This window comes from Thunnus albacares, chromosome 8 (genome assembly GCF_914725855.1).
Source record: "Thunnus albacares chromosome 8, fThuAlb1.1, whole genome shotgun sequence".
In the NCBI taxonomy this organism is placed as follows: Eukaryota; Metazoa; Chordata; class Actinopteri; order Scombriformes; family Scombridae; genus Thunnus; species Thunnus albacares.
The window spans coordinates 28,386,146-28,406,160 of NC_058113.1; the positions used below are offsets into that span (position 1 = coordinate 28,386,146).

Below are 20,015 nucleotides of genomic sequence, written 5' to 3' on the forward strand. Positions count from 1 at the left end.
CATTTCAATAAATGTTCAAATGATCCAAAGACTAGAGAAAAAGTCTAAAAAGTGAAACAGATTCAGAACTTTGTTTTTTCTTCTTTCCTCTCCCATTAATCATCTCATGACCCCTCAGATTTATCTAGTGACCCCTTGAAAGGGCCCGACCCCTAGGTTGGGAACCACTGGACTAAACTAGCTAACTGTATATAAAGTAGTTCAAACTAGCTCCACTTCCAGCAGCTACAACAGTAACATGCTGCTCTAACACTGATGCTTCAGTATTAATAATCTAATGATGTCATATATAATAACATATCAGTCAGTAGGACAAAATCAGTGATTTTACATTAATACTATAACTACATTTTGTTGCTAATATTTATGTACTTTTACTTAAGTGGGGTTTTTCTGGAATTTTTAATATGGTAAAAGGAGTAGATATAATTTTATGGATTTTAACGAGATAATTTGAACCTTTTTGTGGGAAAGACCATATCAAATACAAATTATTATTCAAGCCAGAGTATTTTATATACATCTGGAAGGGATCTTTAAGTAAATGATCTGAATACTTTTTCCACCACTGGCTGTAATTAGTTTAGGATGTTCTGATGAAAATTGCTCCAAAAGTCTCCTTGCGCGAACGTCTAGTTATCGCGAGAACACACCGGGACTCAAAGGAATTGCACATTATCGCGAGTGTTCCCTCCCTTTCAGATTCACGTACGATTTGCGCAATTCGTTCGGCGTAGTTCCGTTAGGCACGGGAGGCGTTACGTGCCTCATAGTGCGCAGCTCAAGTAGAAGCAGCGAGGAGGGGAATGTCGGCTTGTGAATGATCGGTTTTTGAGGCGGCAGGGAGCGTCAACGTTATGGGTGAGACCGCTGCTCTCAGCTACTGTCACAACATATTCAGAAAACGGTGTTGTTAAACGGCAACTGTGATGATTTGTGTTCGCGCTGGATCCGCTATTTGAACATTTTTGGCTTTGCCGCTATTTAGCTTCTGCAGTTGTCTGAGCAACCAACGCCCAGTCGTGGATGGGCAGCTAGCTCGTTAGCTGTTAGCAGGCAGCCTAACCTAACGGGAGTGTCACTTCCTGTCTTTAGCTCTTTAGCAAACTGTAAACGTTTCTGTGTGCGTTATAAGCTTACCTAAGAAACTACGTTAACACTCCTGTAGGGGTTACATTCAACTGTTTTGTAAAGCTTCCCTATAAGTACCAGCAGTGTGACTAACTAAGCTAACTTAGTGTCGTATGTTGGATTAAACAGCTCACGTTAACGCTAACTTGTTTGAACCGAGGGAAACGGCATGCAATGCTTTATATTTGGCTGTTACACCCTCTTTGTATACGTTAAATAGTACCAAATTAAGCAGAATATAGTCACTTCGGCTAGATATTCAGTTTGTCTATGGAGACCTTTTCAAATTGCTTCAACCACTAATTTACCATTGAATATTTATCTCAGCACTCCTCGTACTCTTTACGCCTTTGCACTATTTGTATTCTGTTTACAGGTCACAGAAACGGTTTCACCTGAATATAGTCATTGCCTGCGTATATTTCTGAAGATTGTTGTGTTGTTATTCAGTTTAAGTACATTGAGAGCTACTAAAACGGAGTCAAATCCCCGGTGTGCGTAAACATACTTGGTCAATAAATATCTGATTCTGAAAATACGTGGAGAAATATCACTCTCTGTCGTTTGTGTGCCAGAGATGAGGCTGCATATATGTATATGTATATGTGTGATCAATAGTTTGATTATACTGCTATGGTTGGAGTAGCTACGTTAGACAATCAAAGCCAAACCTGGAGGATGTGTCACGATAAGGCATAAGGAGGGCACGACTGCCATCTAATCTGGATTACAGTGGATCTAGTACCTCAGAGTTCATGTTTTGACTTTTAAGGTCATTGGCCTCAGACTGTGACCTCTAAATCAGAATACTGTGCTGGAACCGAAGTCATAAAATTGGTGTTCTGTTCAGGACAACCATTGTAAAATTTGCACAATCAAACAGTAATTTAGTCATCCACCACTTCCTTTAGCAGACCTGTCAGGCACCGCCGGAAAAGGAAACAGACAGTTGTCATTTTAATATGACAGTTGTCAGTTTTTCTCGGTTGTGATAAAAGATGAATGTGGTTTGTCGGGAAACCAACTTGCAAAGTCACAGTAAGATTAAACAGTGAAGCAGTGGGACGTTGCTCAGATTAAACCGTACATCCTGCGAGTAAATCAGCATATTAAGTAATATTAATTGATAGCGTATCTCAGAAGACATGTGGGCTGCTGTAGGCAGGAGATGCTCCAGCGTGAGAGGCAGAAATCCTCTCCTCGCCACAGGCGTAAAGCTGAAAGAAAGCTGCAACACTGAAAGGGCCTTGCTTTAAAGTGCAACTGACATTAAAGGAACAAGTGGAGCGGAATATGTACAACACTGGTCAAATGTCTGTGTTGTTACAGTTGCGCAGATCATGAATCATTTTGCCCCAGGCTTTACTGCTTTGGAAACAGATTCTGGAGACAGAATGGTTTGTTTGTCAAATGGCCTGAGATTGATTCTGTGTTGCTTTTTTTATTTTTGTGCCCTCTCCCTTTGCTTTCTGACCCTGGAAACGCTGGCCTTTCCTGCACATTGGGATCGCATCACACTGACCTGCATAAAACAGCTGTAAGTATTGAAATAATCTTTATGTCTGAAGTAAGATTAATTTCTTCAACCTGATGATGAGGATGATGGAACCTGTTGCAAGTTCATCCCTGCAGAATGTCATTTTTACATTTTAGTCACAATCATAAGGTCTCCAGTACCACCTTTATCATGCTTAATCACAATTAAGATGTATGACATGATGCTCACAACACATATATCCATTTGAATATTTCACTCAGTGTAAATGTGATTTTATATTCACTGAAAGCAGGATATTATTTCAAGTTGCCAAATATTGTTGGAATTTTTTAAAATCTACCTTTTAATCCACTTGAGGCAAGATTTCAGAGCAACATTGGGAACATTAGGGTTCCGGCGGTTAGATATTTGGGTTGGGATTTATGTTTAAGCAGCGTGGGAAGTGGGCGATTAAAACTTTTCATTTAAGATTTTCAGCTACAGCGATGACGCAAGATTAGATTTCTTTATGGTTTTGATGTTTTGTATTTCTTTTGTGTCCTACAGCAGCAAAAGAATCTGGAAGGATATGTTGGCTTTGCAAGCCTCCCCAACCAAGTGTACAGGAAGTCTGTCAAGAGGGGCTTTGAGTTCACCCTGATGGTCGTGGGTAAGAACACAAGCTGCTCAGCTCTCAGTTTGCCCTTGTTTTATTTGAATCATTTCATTGTATTCATTGCGCTTGGCATTTTTAAATTCTTCATTGTGGTTTGTTGTTGAGAGAGAGAGACGGTGTGTGTGTGTGTGTGCAGCCATATATATGCAAGGGACATGCCCCCAGCTTTGTAGTGTTAATTGCTGAGTCAGAGAAGAGGAGACCATTGTATTGCTGTTATTTGAATTAATATTGACTTCAGGTCCTTGACACTGTCTCCCAACCCACAAACATTCGGGTTGGATTTATCTAGAGCTGCGCTCAGCGAATCAAAAATGCAGACATTCTTTTAAAACTGTTGGATGTGGTGGTTGTCACCGGGCCAAGATCCTCCTCAGCTGATCAGTCCCTGTTTGGAGGGAAAATGTTTCCTCGGGTCAAAACCATTTCCTGTGGTGGGACCAACAGAATTTGTACCCGGCATGCCTCTAAGAATAGCGCATCTCCCGTTGCGTTCACAACACTTAGTAGGATTTTTGCTTACAGTACTGCTGATAAATTTCCATACATTGTAGTGAGCTGTTTCTTCATTGCTATTATTAGTCACTTACATGACAACAGCATCATAACAAGGCACTTGGATTTTGCCTGCTTCTATCCTCTTGCAGTGTCCCTTTTAAAAAAAAATTTCTGGGTGGTGATCAAGCGGTCCGCTAAGCCCTGTGAATGTTTCACTGTGCTTGCAACAAATAGCTTCATTTTGGGAATGATTACAGAAAAGAAAAAATGGCATTGTATCAAGCAACAAGGAAAGTAGAGAAGGTCCTCCGGGCTTGTTCGTAGTTAAATGCTTGCCATTGTTTTTATGGTATCACCCTCTTGCACGGACACACAATATTCAGCTTTTCTTGGCTCTGATGAGCTGTGAGCCCACATGTCCCCGCTGTGCAACGGAATGCGTCACTAGTGTGGTGTGAAAGAGGAAAGGAGGATGAAAGATGGAGGAAGGGAAGGAAGGAGATGGGACTGGTATTACCACCAGCGACTGGCACGTCTGTCCGTGCCTCACGAAACACATGACCCGACAACCTGTTCAGTTCACACATTGCAGAGCAGCTCTTTTTCACTCGGCCTGTCATCACTTCATATTTAACAAGCGCATACCCAGAACGCAGTTACACACCATGCATAAAACGTGCAATAAACAAACGCTACAGTGCGAGCTCCTCACATTAGCCTTTGACTGTAGCTCTGGTGTAAATAGTGGCTCGTTAAATATTGACTTGTGGCCATCAGCCAAGACAGGCAGTGCCAGTGGTCATTTCCACTAATGATCCTTTTCATTGGGAGCTTGGAAACCAGGCACACAATGGCCAACCAAGCTTGAGAAGCCTCCCGGACCACACAGCCATTCAGTGGTACATAACATGAGTCATTGTCTGTGTTGTTTCCTTTGCCTTTTTACTGTTAACCCAAATGGTTTAATGTCTTGAGCAAATGTCAGTGTCGTCTCTGGATAGATACATGACCTTTGATTGTCTTCAGGATGTCAACTGTGATCTTTGTGTGTGTGTGTGTGTGTGTGTGTGTATAATACAGGGGGGGTTGGCATAGATTTGTTTGGCATACATACGTTTTGTAGTATACATTTTCAGTATTTTATTCCAAGTAATGCAATGCTTTTACAGACTGGCCAACTTTCTAACCATACAAGTAACAATTGGTTCGGAAATATTGATTTGTCGTCTCATTTTGCTTTTTTCCAGGTGAGTCAGGGTTGGGAAAATCCACATTGATCAACTCTCTGTTCCTAACGGACCTGTATTCATCAGAGTATCCTGGACCTTCACATCGAATCAAAAAGACTGTACAGGTACATTTTAGCAAAATGGGTTAAAATCACACACAGGCACTAATCTTTTTTAGATACTGCGCTTACTAGACAAAGTAGCAGAGCTTTAAAAACGGCACAGTTCAACGCTGTTATGTTTCAACTACGGCTGGGAAGATTCTCTACCCTACAAACAGCTTCGGCAGGCATCCAAACCATCATTTTGAAGTCTTATTTTAAAATGTGACCAGATTGTGGCCGCATAACCAACAGATAGAGATTCTGTACGGTCTCACAGCACATCTGTGTCACTGACATATATATGCCCACTTAATTATCAGTTTGTTTTCATGTGTTCTCAGTCATGTAGCTGCCAAGCAGATCAGCTGCCGCAGAGTCTTTTAAGATAAATACAGTGATGTTAAACTTAGCGGTTTGTCGGTTAAGTCACAGCAGCTGCTGAAACTCTAACAAACATAACGAATACATAATTTAATACAATCAACATAACATGATCATTATATTGTGATTTAAAGTGTTAGGATTCTAGAGAACCAGCTTTATTGAAATCCTTCTTAACTCATCATACTTGATGCCAACTGATTTAGTCCCATTTTTTGACATCAAAACCATTTGGATATAATAAGAGGATGAGAATTATGAGGATTTTGTGAGAAAGCTCTCAGATAAGATGGGAAGATTTATTGTTATTTTTGGATTTTTATAAAATTGTTGTGGCTCCCTGAACAGCTGATTTAATTTGATAAAATACTTTTCACAATGATGAGCTTTGATTGACTCTTGGAAGATATGCGGTAAATATCTCCACATGGTTTAAACAAGCCAGACTCGCTGTCAGCTCCTGCCATAAACGCCCTTATCTTCATTTTCCCTAATTACACAAAGTTGTCCTGAATCTTAAGTGCCTCAAGTGCTGAGCTTTATCTGTCTGGCTCTTGACTGACAGCATCGCTATCTCCAGATGCTTGTGTGCTTTTTCTGGTTTCTCAGCATAGTTACCTAATAGCATAGTGTGAGACGGCGTGTTGCTACACGCTGCTAGCGTCAGTTGTTTTCTATGTGAAACATATGATGCTGTTAGCTTACTGTGATATTGATTTTACACCCCTCCTTCTATGTTGTGTTTTTCATTTTTAAATTTATGCTGTGTTGCTAATTAAAATGTTTCAGAGGTTTGCAGCTAAAAGTACTGAAACACTGCCTGTCATTCTTTCTCCTGTGTCAGGTGGAGCAGTCCAAAGTTTTAATAAAGGAAGGCGGTGTCCAACTGCTGCTCACAATAGTTGACACCCCAGGGTTCGGAGATGCTGTCGACAACAGCAACTGGTAAGTATCCCCCCCTCCCCATGCTTCATCTCAGCACAGATAATATTGCTTCATTCAGAATTCCAAAACACCTACCGAGGCCTAAAGCTAACCGTTCACCTCTCGTCATTCAGCGGTCTTTCTGCATCTTTATCTTAATGGAAGCTTTGTTTTGTGTCGTGCAGCTGGCAGCCAATCATCGACCACATAGACAGCAAGTTTGAAGACTACCTGAACTCAGAATCGCGGGTGAATAGAAGACAGATGCCTGACAGCCGAATCCACTGCTGCCTGTACTTCATAGCCCCCTCGGGACACGGGTGAGTCTGGGAGACAAATGCATATAAAGACCAAAAAAAAAAAACCCAACCTTTTTTTGTGGGCGCTTTTATTAGGAGCATGCCACAGCGATTGTGTAGTTAGTACGGTGCTGTCTCAGTGGGACTCAAGCTCTTAAATGTCACCGCCTTGATCAATACAAAGAAAGAGGATGGAAGTAAGGACTCTAAATATGACTCAAGAAAGGAAAAGGTTGGAAGAGTGAACAGTGAGAGGAAATGAGTTTAAAAAAGAAGGGAAATGAGGGGGTCGACAGTGCCCAAAAGGTCAGAGGGCAGGTTTGTGACTGGAAGGGAAAGTTGCTGGTTAGGATCCCTGAACTGTCTGGAAAGTCTAGAGAAGGGAAGCAAGTAAAGCTTTTCCTCCCTTAGTATTTTCAGCAAGGTGCTGATCCGTCAACTGCCTCAGGAACAGCTCAGTGGTCAACAGCACCGAGCTGTGGTCATGCTGGGCAGCTCCTGACTGTGTGTGGTAAATGTGTGTTGTTTTACTCCTACAACTACTCCCCCCTGGCCACTGCTGTAAACGATAATGTGAGAGTGAGTCTCGTCTTGTAAAAATAAGAGTTTAAACTCGAAGGCTTGTAAAAGGGGAAGGGGGGGAGGGGAGGATGTTGGCAAAATTCCCATCAGGTGATACAGATCGTTAAATGTTTCAAAAGAGATGACTGTGTGGAATTTTGATGGTAATGTTTATTATTCACAAGCCACCAGGTTCTTCTATAGGTACACGACAGCTCTGATGTGCTCATCTGCTTTTCTCACAAGAAGTGTACGAGTCTTTTTTGGAATTCAGTCAAAGAGCAAAACGTGTGGGAGTTGTGAAAGTGAGAAAAAAAGAGGCTTCAAGCACTTATTTCCTGTTGCTAGTATTTGATGAATAACATATTTAAATACAAGTATGGGTTTAAAGGGGACATATCATTCACATTTCCAAGTCCATATTTTAAGTCTGGGATTCTACTGGAATATCTTTGCATGATTTACAGTTCATAAAACTTCTTATTTATCTTATACTGGTCTTTTTATGCAGCTCCTCAGTTCAGCCTCTGTCTGAAACAGGTCGTTTTAGCTCCTGTCTCTTTAAGGCCCCCCTTCTGATGAACCCACTCTTTTCTAACTGGTTAGGCAACATAAACAAACAAAATTACTAAGATTTCACTTCTTTTTCCTGTTTTTTTTTTACACAAAATGGAAACTTGTCAAATACATCTGTTCATGTTCAAGCCAAAATCAGCTCTGGATTTTGAGAATGGACAACATGAACAGCCTTAGCAACAAAGATTACAGAACTGATGACCCGTTACGGGCATGTACGTCAAGCTGATGTCATCTTGTCGGGAAAGTTTTTTAAAAAAAAACATTGCAAACAAAACATTGAGAGCAGGCTGAAGCCCTGGTTTTTGTCTTGCAGGGAACATTTTTACATACATTCACCTCAAGTTTTGGAACTTTGACCATCTTTAAGATAGACATCAGACATATAATACATCCCCCTTTAAATTTATATTAATATGAAAGCTTGCTCCTGGCCAAGGCTCTTGATGTTTTAAAAATATACTGGAGCATAATGGAGTAAATGGGAGTATTTGCTGTTTGGCGTTGTAGGTCTGGATAGTGTTGTTTGTGTCTGCTGTGTAGAGCTGCTCAGTTTGCAAGTGTGCAAATGCACACGGCGCACTGACATGCCCTTAATGCTGTTGACTTACTGTAAACAACAAGAAGAAGAAATCTCTGTCCTCCTCTTTGTCCTCATTTTTCTTCTCCTTTTTTTTTTAGTATGTCCGACCTTTATGCGACATTGTGTTTGTGCAAGCTTGTCCTCTGTACCCGGACAAGGAGTACTTTTTAGCCTTGAGGATGGGCAGCATATGTTCTCAGACAAACACAGACACACACACACATCCCCTCGTAACACCAGCCGACTGCTCTCACACAGCAGCACAATGACCTCCATCACCGAGAGACAATCTGGATATTGAGCTCACAGTCGAACTATGGTGACTGGTTTTCCTACAGCGTTGGTGGTGGAGGAGGGATGACTCATTAAGGAAAATAATCACCCACATCCATTCTCCATTAAATCAATAATCACGGCCTTTTCCAAAACTGTGGTTGAACCCCAATAAAAGAGCTTATTGTTGGGACATTGTGAACATCAGGTAGGGCCCTGTGATTTCCATGGAAAGCACAGACGGAATCGCAGAATTTGATAATAAAACTGGAATCAAATGTAAAATGTGGAACATCGTTAATTTGCCAAAATGTGGATGCAATTTATAAAAGTCAGGGTTTTCCCAACCATAATAAGACTAAGGCACAGTGTCCAAGCCAAATGAACAGAAAAAAAACACTATGCTGAAAGTCTCTACTGTGTTTAGCTGTGATTTATGGTTTTTATTTATCCATTACCACACGATTAGACACTCTTTCTGATGACAAAATGTCCTTAAATCATAAAGCCCAGAATTCAGAGAAATCAAAACAGAAAACAGGGAATTTTGGGGGGAAAAAAATAAAACCGAATCTGGAAAAAATTTAAAATGGATTTCATGTGACCCTGATTAGGCAGTAAGTTTATTTTGTGTGTAAAGACACATGTTGTCTCAATACACACAAAAAAAGAAAGAAAGAAAACAATTACATACATAAGAGAAGATCATCAAAATGTAATACATTTAAAAACAAAAATGCATGTCCAAACAGCAAGTAAAGATTTTATTGCTTATTGTGAAATAAGGAGCAAAAAACCAGAACAAGATGGCGAGAAGTCAGCGTCTCTGTGTAGAGAATTTCAGATCTGATACAGCACATTTTGAATTTTAACCTTTCGATAATAATATACTGAATATCTGTTGATATATATTATGAAACACTGTATTTGTTCTGTTCTGTTTCTTGTGGTTTTACTACACGTTGCTCATTGTTAAAAAAAAAAATGAGTTCATGTTGGCTAGATTTTTGTTTTCTAACTAAATGTGACAATTTGGGAAATGATGTGCTTTTTTAGGGTTGATATCACTTTCCTCTGAGTGAAGACATTGTTTAGCTGAGGCTGATGGGTACTGAATCACATGACGGTTGATGTTTTTGGGTTTTCTCCGTTGTAGCTTAACAACAGCACGTTCCTGTGGTCAGTTTGGGTCAAAGTAGAGAAAAACTCCAGACCTTCATGTTTGTTTTTTATCGTACTTAATACATAATTTATTAGTATCCTTTTGACTTAGATGTTACTGATACAATACATCGGTGAAACATTAATATCATCCAACATTCAGCAATGAACTGTCAGTGTAATTACTGCAGTACAAAGGGCACACTGATGTTTTTGTGACTTCTCCACAGACCAACTGTCTCTGTTTACCATCTGGTTTATCATAAAAGGTTATCATAAACGTTGTGTATGCAACACCATTAATTATGTCGCCTGTTAATACTGATCTTCAATGTATTCTTCTTCTTTTAATCTGATAGATAGAGAAGGAGTCACTATCAGCCGTTGGATTCAGGTTTTCTTAAGAGCGTCAGTGCAGCACTGCGTTGTGTATTGACCTGCATGGCTGTTGGCTACATGACAAAAATGCATCCCACTCTACCCACTAAAAACAAATTCTGCTTCAGGGCAGATTTCAGGATGTTTCCACTGTGCCTTAAGAGAATCAAATGAAGATGAGATTATATTTTATATGAAAAATAAGACGTATAACACAGAAACTGAAACTCAAGTCACGTCATGTTACTTATCCAGCTCAAAAAACAGCCAAGAATAGCTGCGCTTTCTCACGACTACAAGGTCATTTTCCTAGACATAACAAACATCAGTCAAGCGTTGCTGATACATTTCTATATTTGGTGTAGCTCCACTTATCCTTTAGCTGTCTAAGGAAGAGCTAATGACACTAGCTATACTTAAATCCGACAGACAGTCAACCCCAAACTATCCTATTTCCTCCTGTTGTAACACAGGACTAAACACCACAACTGTTGGTACAGCTGGTACAGTTTTTAAAGTATCAAAACTAGGTACAGATTAATCCAATACAGTTTAACAGTAAAACTGTGTCTTTATCTCTCTGCAGATTGAAGCCCTTGGACATCGAGTTCATGAAACGGTTGCATGAGAAAGTCAATGTCATCCCGCTGATCGCCAAAGCAGACACCCTCACCCCAGAGGAATGCCAACAGTTCAAGAAGCAGGTCAGTGGTTTCCACAGCTGCATACTACAGCAGAAAAAGTATCCTGAAGGCTTTTTTCTTGTTGTGGTCTTCGGTACAATGGCAACGCTGTGCGTCACGAAGCAAAGCCAAGTTAAAAGTACAAAAAAAAAACACCTTCTTTGGTTTTTACAGCTGTTTGTACAACAATGGTCAGTATGTCCTACACTGTGGAAGGTTTTTCTGTTAAGTACACAGGATAGATGTTAAAAACTAGCATTTTCCTCTTTGCTTTTGTGGGACATACTGAGCTTTGAGTTGAGATCAAGTCATTTTAAATGAGGAAAGCATCAAGTAACATTAAAATCATCATTTTTAAAACAGATGAGAAAAAGATGACAAACAAAAGGGCATCTCTATGTTAAAAACACAGTATGAAGTCACTATATTAGCACTAGATAGAAAACTGAAAGCTGCATTTAAACTACAGTAAACATTGTGTTGCATCTAGTTTCACATTTTTAAGTTGTTGCACTGAAGTAATAAACTATAAATTTGTCATCAGCTTTACAGATGTGACTCAAAAAGCCCAATCAACATTCCTGAACAGCAGAGTATGGAGAGCATGTGACCACAGAAATGTACCATTATGTGGCAGCACATACAGAATCATATGATAATCATATGATTCAGCTTTAAAGCAAGAATTGATTAAGATTAAATGACTTGCTTGCTCAACACCAGGCTATGGTGGTACCTGTTTAGTATCTACCAGAAGTCGCTAAAAGTTCTCCTCTTTTCTTTCTAGATCATGCGGGAAATCCAAGAGCACAAAATCAAGATCTATGAGTTCCCCGAGACGGATGACGAAGAAGAGAACAGGCTGGTGAAGAAGATCAAGGTACTGTGTGTCACCTGCCGGGTCCACATATCATATTACAGAGTGAGCTTGTTTGTTATAAAACTAGACTCATACACTTGTGTTAACTTATACCAAATGTTCTTCTTTTGCCAGGACAAGTTGCCGCTAGCTGTGGTAGGAAGCAACACCATCATCGAGGTGAACGGCAAGAGGGTCAGAGGGAGACAATACCCCTGGGGGGTTGCAGAAGGTATGAATGATAAGTTAGTTGAATATCACCACACACAATTAAAGAAACAAAGAAGTTCATTATCTAAACTAATCTGGGCAGCTGATAAAAACACTAAAGGACTTCAACCCCAAGTATAATAAAGATAAGAGTGTTGTGTACTTATCCAACATGTACGGACGTCTCTAAACATCATGAGCGGACAGTATTCGTCATTCATCGTTGTCGTACAGTGTTAAATGCATCACAGTGAAAGTGTTTCTGGTGTTTGGTGTCCAGGGTACAAACAAGATAACATATTTTTTTATCCTATAAAATATAATAAGTATAAAGACTGACTTCTTGTTTTTTCCCTCCTAGTTGAAAACAGTGACCACTGCGACTTCACCATCCTCAGGGATATGCTCATCAGGTACTAAAAATACAACAAGGATAAGGAATCTATATCAAGTACACTAAATAAATACTTCAGTCAAACAGCTAGTTGATAAAAGGCTGTTTAAGTGGTTTCTGAGGAAAGCAGTGCAGAGTCTTTGAGAGTAGAAGGTATTTTATCTATGAAAGGGTCGATTCATATTATTGTTTGACTGTGTTTTTAGTGTTACTCAGAGAGCATTTTAAAATAATTCAAATTCTATGTTCGTCCTTCCCCAGAACTCACATGCAGGACCTGAAGGACGTGACAAACAACGTCCATTATGAAAATTACCGCAGCAGGAAGCTGGCTGCTGTCACCTACAACGGAGTGGACAACAACAGGGCTAAAGGACAACTGTCCACCAAGTAAGTCCTGGACTCTGAACACTGGAGACAGTGGTTGTAGTGAAATACAGGCAGGTCAAGTCTGCTTTGAAATCGTGCTGTTCACCAACTGTCTTGATTATTAAGATTGAGAATTGAACAGAAGAGGAATTTGCTGGTTACCTACATCAGTCTCTAGGTTATTAAGCTAATTTACAAGCCTATGAAAGTGTGGGATATTACTGTATCACCAAATTTTTACAGGTACAGATGTTGCAAATAAGTAGTTCAAACTACATGTGTTGTCTCATTTCATATATGTTTGATAAAATGTGTTTTGTGGGCTTTAAATATTGTGTTAATCTGAGTAGGATTCATTCATAAAGCAACACCACTGACACGTGGCCTGTAGAAAGTGATCACAGGTGTTTTCACATTACTTGCTTAATCTTAATCATGTATTTAGATTCAAAGCAACCGGATAAAAGCGAGTTGAAGGTGCATTATTTCATTCATTTGTCCAGTTGGTCTCCTGCTCGCACACTCAAGCACTCAAAGTCGTAGCCCCTCGCCGGACTACTTTGCACACAAGTATGCAAAGCGTAATTCAAAGCACCATGCTGCTTCCTCACTCACGTAGTCACAAACAGTCGGCTAATACACTAAACTAAAGTTCCAGCTCTTCAGCCGAGCAGAAGCCTCACACCGCTGATGCTAACGTGCAGCTGCTAATGTATTTGACACCCAGCTCACAAAGCCCACATTGTTATTTTTTCCACGCTTTCTTTTTTTTTTTTTTTCCATTTTCAGCGTAAAGTAGTATGAATCACACAACACGGACTGTAGTTTCATTTCAGTGCATGACCTCATCATCGCATGCTGTGTGTGTGTGTGTGTGTGTGTGCGTGCGTGTGTTTGTGTGTGTGTTTGGTTGTATGTGTTTTTATTTTTTAGACTTGACACAGTTGAAGGAATGTAAGTGGTCTCTTTTTTTTTGTTGTTTTCGTTCACTTATTTTTCAGCCCCTTGTTTCAGATGTTCATTCTCTGTATCCTTCCTCTGTTCAACCTCTTTTGGCTGCGTCATCTCTCCTCTCCTGTTGACTAGACTCTGCTTTCCCCTTCAACTTCCCCGCCCCGCCCCCCCCACCCTGTTAGCAGAAGTTTCCAGGAGCAGCAGCGGGAGGAAAACTGTGAATTGCCACACTTCCTTATGTATCTTATTTGAAGGCTTAACTTTGTTTTTTTTCCCTCCACTGGTATATTCATATTCGCTGCTTTTCACCTGCCGCTGCTAGTAGCCCTGCTTGGATTGATAACGGAGACCTGCACATGAAGTGTTTGGAGTGGTTACCAGCATTTATGAGATACACAATCATGTTAAAATGAAAGCAGTCCACTTTAAGTTAAGTTCCTGTCACTCATCTGTTATAATAAGTATAAAACTATTAAGTCTTATCATCACACCTAGCCTTTCTGTATGGCTTTCCTACTACTTTCTACAGATATTATTGAGTACTTCCTTGTCTGTTAGCCTCACTTTATTAGTAACAAATTGCTGTATTCACCCTAAAATGTTTAAAGGAACCCTACAAAGCCTAACCCTAAAACTTTAATATCAGGAGACGTAGAAATATACTAAAAAATGACGTCTCAGACAAACATAAACCCAAAATTTATGGCATAACATGGTTTAAAGATTGTATAGTTTCCTCTTGTTCCTTCCTGAGCACAAAAAATGAGGATAAATCAGGCATCACTCCTCCAACATATCCCTCATAATCACAGGTAACCTCTCCGCATATTTCATTTCATGACGGGTCTCTGCTCACTTATACTGCAACGAAACATCCCGGTGTTAGCTTTACTAACATTTAACCCGCCACCTGCACTCCACCTGTCAGTGTTCACAGGTTCCTTTGCATTAGCTTTCGGGTCCTCCTCCTGGTTCTCAGAGATGTTTAAACGGTTGTTTGAGGTTTCCTGTTCCTGTCACAGCCTTGTCGGATCCCGTCATTCCTAAAAACTGAACCTCTTCCTGTCTGTTTTCCTCCTGAACCCCGACATTGTCGTATTTCTGGGGGGGAAACGAGGGCTTGTAATGTTTTCACGATACAATTCAAGACAAACAAAGTAAAAACATCAAACTTGTCTTCAACAATGGTTTTAAAGTCAGTTTCTTGTCTTCTGATGACTCTGGAAGAGAAAGAAATCTGCCAGTTTAAATGGACTGGGATCCAGTTGGCATGTTTTCAGGTGTTTGACCTGACTTCCCCTCTTTAAAACCAGAATCCGGCTCTTTCTGTTCTTCTCCTCCTACTCCTCCTCCTCCTCCTTTTCCTTCTGTCATTTTTTTTTTCTCTCCTGTAAAGTATTCCAATGTGCATGACCTCAAGAGCAGATGCTGACATGGATTTCAGTTTGCAGAACAAACTGGGTGAAATTTGTCAGCTTGTTAAAAAACTAAATTAAGTAGTTTTTTATTAATGTTGATACTGCTATCGTGACAACGCTAACAATAGGTGGCATTACTGTTCCTTATTGATGAGTAAACCAGTGCTGGTGCTCGTCTAAAGCTGTGTGTGTGGGTTTTTTGTGCGTTTCTCTCCGTACAGGAGTCCTCTGGCCCAGATGGAGGAGGAGAGGCGAGAGCACGTGACTAAAATGAAGAAGATGGAGATGGAGATGGAGCAGGTGTTTGAGATGAAAGTCAAGGAGAAAGTGCAGAAGCTCAAAGACTCTGAAGCAGAGGTAAAAAAAAAAACACACACACACACACACACACCTGGGTTAATAAATATCACAGGTCATGCCCTGGTTAAGTTACTCATCGCCGTCTGGGCTCATTCCTTCCTCTTGTGCAGACATGTTTCAGCAGTTACAAGTGTGAGTGTCTAAATGAAGGTTCTGTTTGTCAGTTCCCGCTTTTGTACGCGTCTGTTTTATGTCTCTGAAATTGTTTATTTAAATAAAAGAGTGTGTATGTGAGCTACCGACTGTAGCACTGCCTGTAAGGGATACAAGTAATCCTTTGTTCCTATTTCCATGAGTTTAGATTATTGCAGCAAAATGAAATTGCATCACAGCATGTACATTACGAAATATATTCAGATAAGGGAAACATTGAAGATATGAAAGAAGTTCCTTGTTACGTAAAAAGTGTGTAGAAGCAGAACAATTATAGATGTATCAATAATTAAAATGACTTGTTTGTTTCTTGTACAGCATGCTGATCTGGGACAATTTAAATTAAACATAAAAATATAAAAGATGGAAGATCAAGTCAAAGCCAGAATTGAAGCTTAAGATAAATAAATGTAACATTAATCATACTTTCATGTGAATTTAATGATAATTTGCAATGTTATTCCTCTTGAGGTAAAAAAACAAAACAGTCTGTTCATGCATTTTCCATAATCTTCATTTGTTTTTAAGCTTTGAAGTATTACAGCTCAGTGAGCCTCTTACAATATCGTCTGTTTAAAGGTTTCTCTCTGCATTCATTATAACTGTAGAGGATATTATGTTGTATAAAAAGCTCCGTAGTTCACATGTTTTGCAGTTTATGTGCTGTGTTCAGTTTTTCGACCGGTGCTTTTGAGTATAAATTACTGACGTCTTCCTCCGTCTGGTGTCTCTGTAGCTTCAGCGACGTCATGAGCAGATGAAGAAGAACCTGGAAGCTCAGCATAAGGAGCTGGAGGAGAAGAGACGCATGTTTGAGGATGAGAGAGCAAACTGGGAGGCCCAGCAGCGCCTGGAGCAGCAGAAACTGGAGGCCTCCAGGTACCACCAACTCTCACCGTCACTCCTCACTGTTTTTATGGTTCAGCTGTCTGTTTTAATAAACCCAAGTGTGTGCATTTAAGCTTTTATAATATGCACAAATTCAGGCACTAATGGGTTTACATAGTAGTAGCAGTCACACCGAACGTTTGTCCAAACTTTTGACTGCTGCTGTAGATCGAAAGTCGCTCATGTCAGTGGAGGGTAAATAATCCATCCATCCAGTCTGACCCATTTGTAGGAGAATGTTTCATTTTACATTGAAAATGAGGCTGACACAATTCTGGATTGAGCACAACCTTTAAATCTTGATTAGTTATCAGCAACAGAGTGTGGACAAAATAACAGATATGTAACACCAGTCCAAAACAAAATCACTGCATCAAAGAGAGATCAGTTTATTGCTCTGGTATTTTGTGATGGACATGTGTTTTTAATTTAGACTTCTTTCATAGACAAACAAATTAAGAATCATTCTTTGATTAACTCATTCTGAAGATAAAATCAGTTGCATGCCTGTAGACCAGTTACACTCACGCTGCGGGTCGTGAGATGATCACAAAATTTAATTTATTACTTCAGATATTTCTCTAAACTTTGCTTTTTTTACTTGTGAATTTCTGGATAATTTTACCACTTCAGGCCTTCCAAAATTATTCAGATTCAAACTAGGAAGAAGAATCACTCTGTACTGAACTGGTCGTAGACGTCTTGTTTAGCTATATACTGTATATAACATATATGTAGGAATACAGCATATCAATGCATCAACTCAATAGTGTAATTCATTAAATGTACAAAGTGATGTTTGTAGAGCTGATTGAACAGCTGATTTAAATGAAGTCACTGATTGTGTGTGTGTTTCTTCTTCTGCAGGACTCTGGAGAAAAACAAAAAGAAAGGCAAGATCTTTTAAAAGACAGTCGGCAGGACCACCCCAACTCAAGTTAATTTTGTTTGCCAACGTTGCCGGTCAGGACACCAGCGTGTGGCACTGACACCCCCATCCCACCCCACCCCATCATCTTTCCCCTTTCTTCCTCCCTCCCCCTCTCCTCCTTCCCCTCTCTTCCTCTTCCTCTCCTCTTCCTCCTCCTCCTCCTCCTGCTCTGTCTGCCAGCACAGCTGTGTTCCTGCTCCCAGCCACTAGAGGGAGTACTGGGGGTATATGTGGGTGTGTGTGGGGGGGGCGGGGTGGAGGGGGGGTCTGCATGTACAGTCAGAACCGCCACCACAGAGCCCCCTCGCTGCTTCGGGACTCATCATCATCAAAGAATGTGTTTACCTTAACAACAGAAAAAAAAAGTAACCCCATTTTAGAAAAGGCCAAACCCATATTATTATTTTAATTATTATTGATGTTATTATTATATTATTATTATTATTGTTGTTGTTATTACTGAATACTGTCCCCGCCCCCACCTGCTGCTCTCTTTTCCTCCCAAGGTTGCTTTTAAATGACTGATGTGTCTGACTGTTGTACAATCAAGTTCTGGTGAATTGTATTTGTTTACAGGAAAGACAGTAAGAGTATTTGAACATTAACCTGATCTTCCATCATGTATCGAAGCAAGAAGAAGAAGACAAGGCATTAACTAATCCTTTCTGTTTTGTTTTGAGTGTACCCAGTAAACCTTTTAACCTGCCTCCTATCAGTGCAACAGCCTAAAAAAAAAAAGAAACGGTGTCAACAGAAAAACCTGAAAGTAAGAAAAATCAATAAAATGCACCTTGGGCCTTTTTATAGATTCAAATAATGGCTAAAGCTTCTTATTTCTGAAACGTAACGCTTTCGTTTTCCTCTGTATTTAGCTATCTCCACTAGCCTTGGACCACCATTTATAATGTCATAAGTGTTATATTTCACTTTAGTTTATTTTTATATATACCGAGCCAGCTGAAGTAATAACTTCTTTTGTATGTTTAGAAAATCCTCAGAGACTCAAGAGCAGCGTCCACTGTTTATAAAAAAAATATACTTTCATATATAACAGTGATCCTGGACGCAGAAAAAAAAAAACAAAAAAAACAACCTAAACAAACCCAACAACAATATTTCTGTCACTGCGATCAGTGAGAAATGAAGAGTCAACACCACATTTTGCTTTGGCTATGTACTCCATCTCTGTATTTTTAATTTTATTTTTCATTTGTATTGTACAAAGTCACTTAATAAACCTGTGATGATATTGAGGAGTGAGGTGGGTTTATTATGGAAACTTGACACTCATTGTGAGATGGTGATTTAACACATTATTTAATATAATTACAATATTACTGTTAAAACTGTAATGCACGTTTTTTCACCACTAGATGGCACTATTTGACCAAATGTTATCAGCATTGGCGGTAGTGTCACAACTTTTATGAAACATGGCATGACAGACAAACCAAATAAAACCTTTAGTAGTCAGTCTGAAATGAGAAACTTTGATCCTCAGTCATCTGTGCAGCTCACAGGGCTCCTGCAGGGATGAAATCAGCTGTTACCAGGCAGATTTCCACTGAAATGTCCCTTCAGTATATTTAATGTCACTGCTGGAAGTGTCCTACCTTGATCATCAAAGCTCCTTTTACCCATCAGACCCACAAAGGTTTGAAATTTATGCCCTGGGGATTAAACTTTTGTTTAAATAAGGAATTTAATCAGGAAATGGATAAAGGAATTGACATTTTAATGCTGAAGTCTTGCAAATAATACTTACGTTTACGTGCTGCCCGCGACTTTGCTGTTTGGGAGGAAAGGAATAAAATGAGCGATCTGTGTTCTCATCAGTCCTTTCATTACTTATTTAAAATGAGACCATCAAAGACCCTCACCAGAGTCTTTCTTCCGCGAGAGCCCGAGACTTCGGCGTGGTCCTGGTTTTCTGGTCATTCTCATTATTATACCTTGAATTAGTTCAGAGTCTGCCCATTTGTTCTTGTGTGAAAGAGAAAGAGCAAAGAAGTACTGCGTGATTATCTTAAAGACAAATGTATTGGGAGTAAATAATCTCATTTCAGCAAGAGCTGATATTATAAAAGATTGTCCAGTTGTCCAGTCCAATAATTTACAAATGTCTGAAAAGTCTTACCTCTCTGACGGTCTCTCTCCAGTTGTCAGCATCCATATCTTGACAGAAAACATTTGTCAGAAGCAGGACAACTATTAAAACGAGTTTAATTATCTCCATTGCAGCCTGTGCGTAATTTCACCCAAATGCCTCCACACAAAAATACAGACTCTGGATCTTTTTAGTCTGGATTAAAACTAATCTGCGTGCAGGTGCACCTCACTGCTGGATTAGTTTTTAAATGCTGATACAGACAACAACGGCGAGTCTTCTCTGATGATGTGCCATGGGGGGGGTCCTTTAACGCACCTTTCGCACTCATAGTGCCTTTACGCACAGCTGGAGTGGATGATGTGATTAGCCTATCCTGTGTGAGTCACAGAGCTTCATTTGTTGACTGTTGCTTTTATAATTATGTGAAAATTATTA

The 20,015-nt window shown here is 39.8% G+C and overlaps 2 protein-coding genes across 2 annotated transcripts; one reads left to right on the forward strand and one right to left on the reverse strand.

The window, feature by feature from the left end:
- Positions 1-756: 756 nt before the first annotated feature.
- Positions 757-18,719, forward strand: sept7b (septin 7b). The gene is made up of 15 exons (XM_044358411.1): positions 757-861; positions 1,047-1,048; positions 3,176-3,278; positions 5,030-5,136; positions 6,341-6,441; positions 6,606-6,740; positions 10,838-10,955; positions 11,722-11,814; positions 11,929-12,025; positions 12,365-12,416; positions 12,659-12,787; positions 13,700-13,720; positions 15,360-15,495; positions 16,388-16,530; positions 17,407-18,719. Exons 1-15 carry the CDS (start codon positions 858-860, stop codon positions 17,444-17,446), a joined length of 1,281 nt encoding a protein of 426 aa, XP_044214346.1. The 5' UTR covers positions 757-857; the 3' UTR covers positions 17,447-18,719.
- LOC122986906 (protachykinin) lies at positions 18,398-19,904 on the reverse strand. Its single transcript, XM_044358412.1, has 5 exons — positions 19,608-19,904; positions 19,351-19,453; positions 19,236-19,259; positions 19,084-19,140; positions 18,398-18,995 (listed from the first exon to the last, which is right to left on the reverse strand). Exons 1-5 carry the CDS (start codon positions 19,704-19,706, stop codon positions 18,985-18,987), a joined length of 294 nt encoding a protein of 97 aa, XP_044214347.1. The 5' UTR covers positions 19,707-19,904; the 3' UTR covers positions 18,398-18,984.
- Between the last annotated feature and the right edge of the window lie 111 nt (positions 19,905-20,015).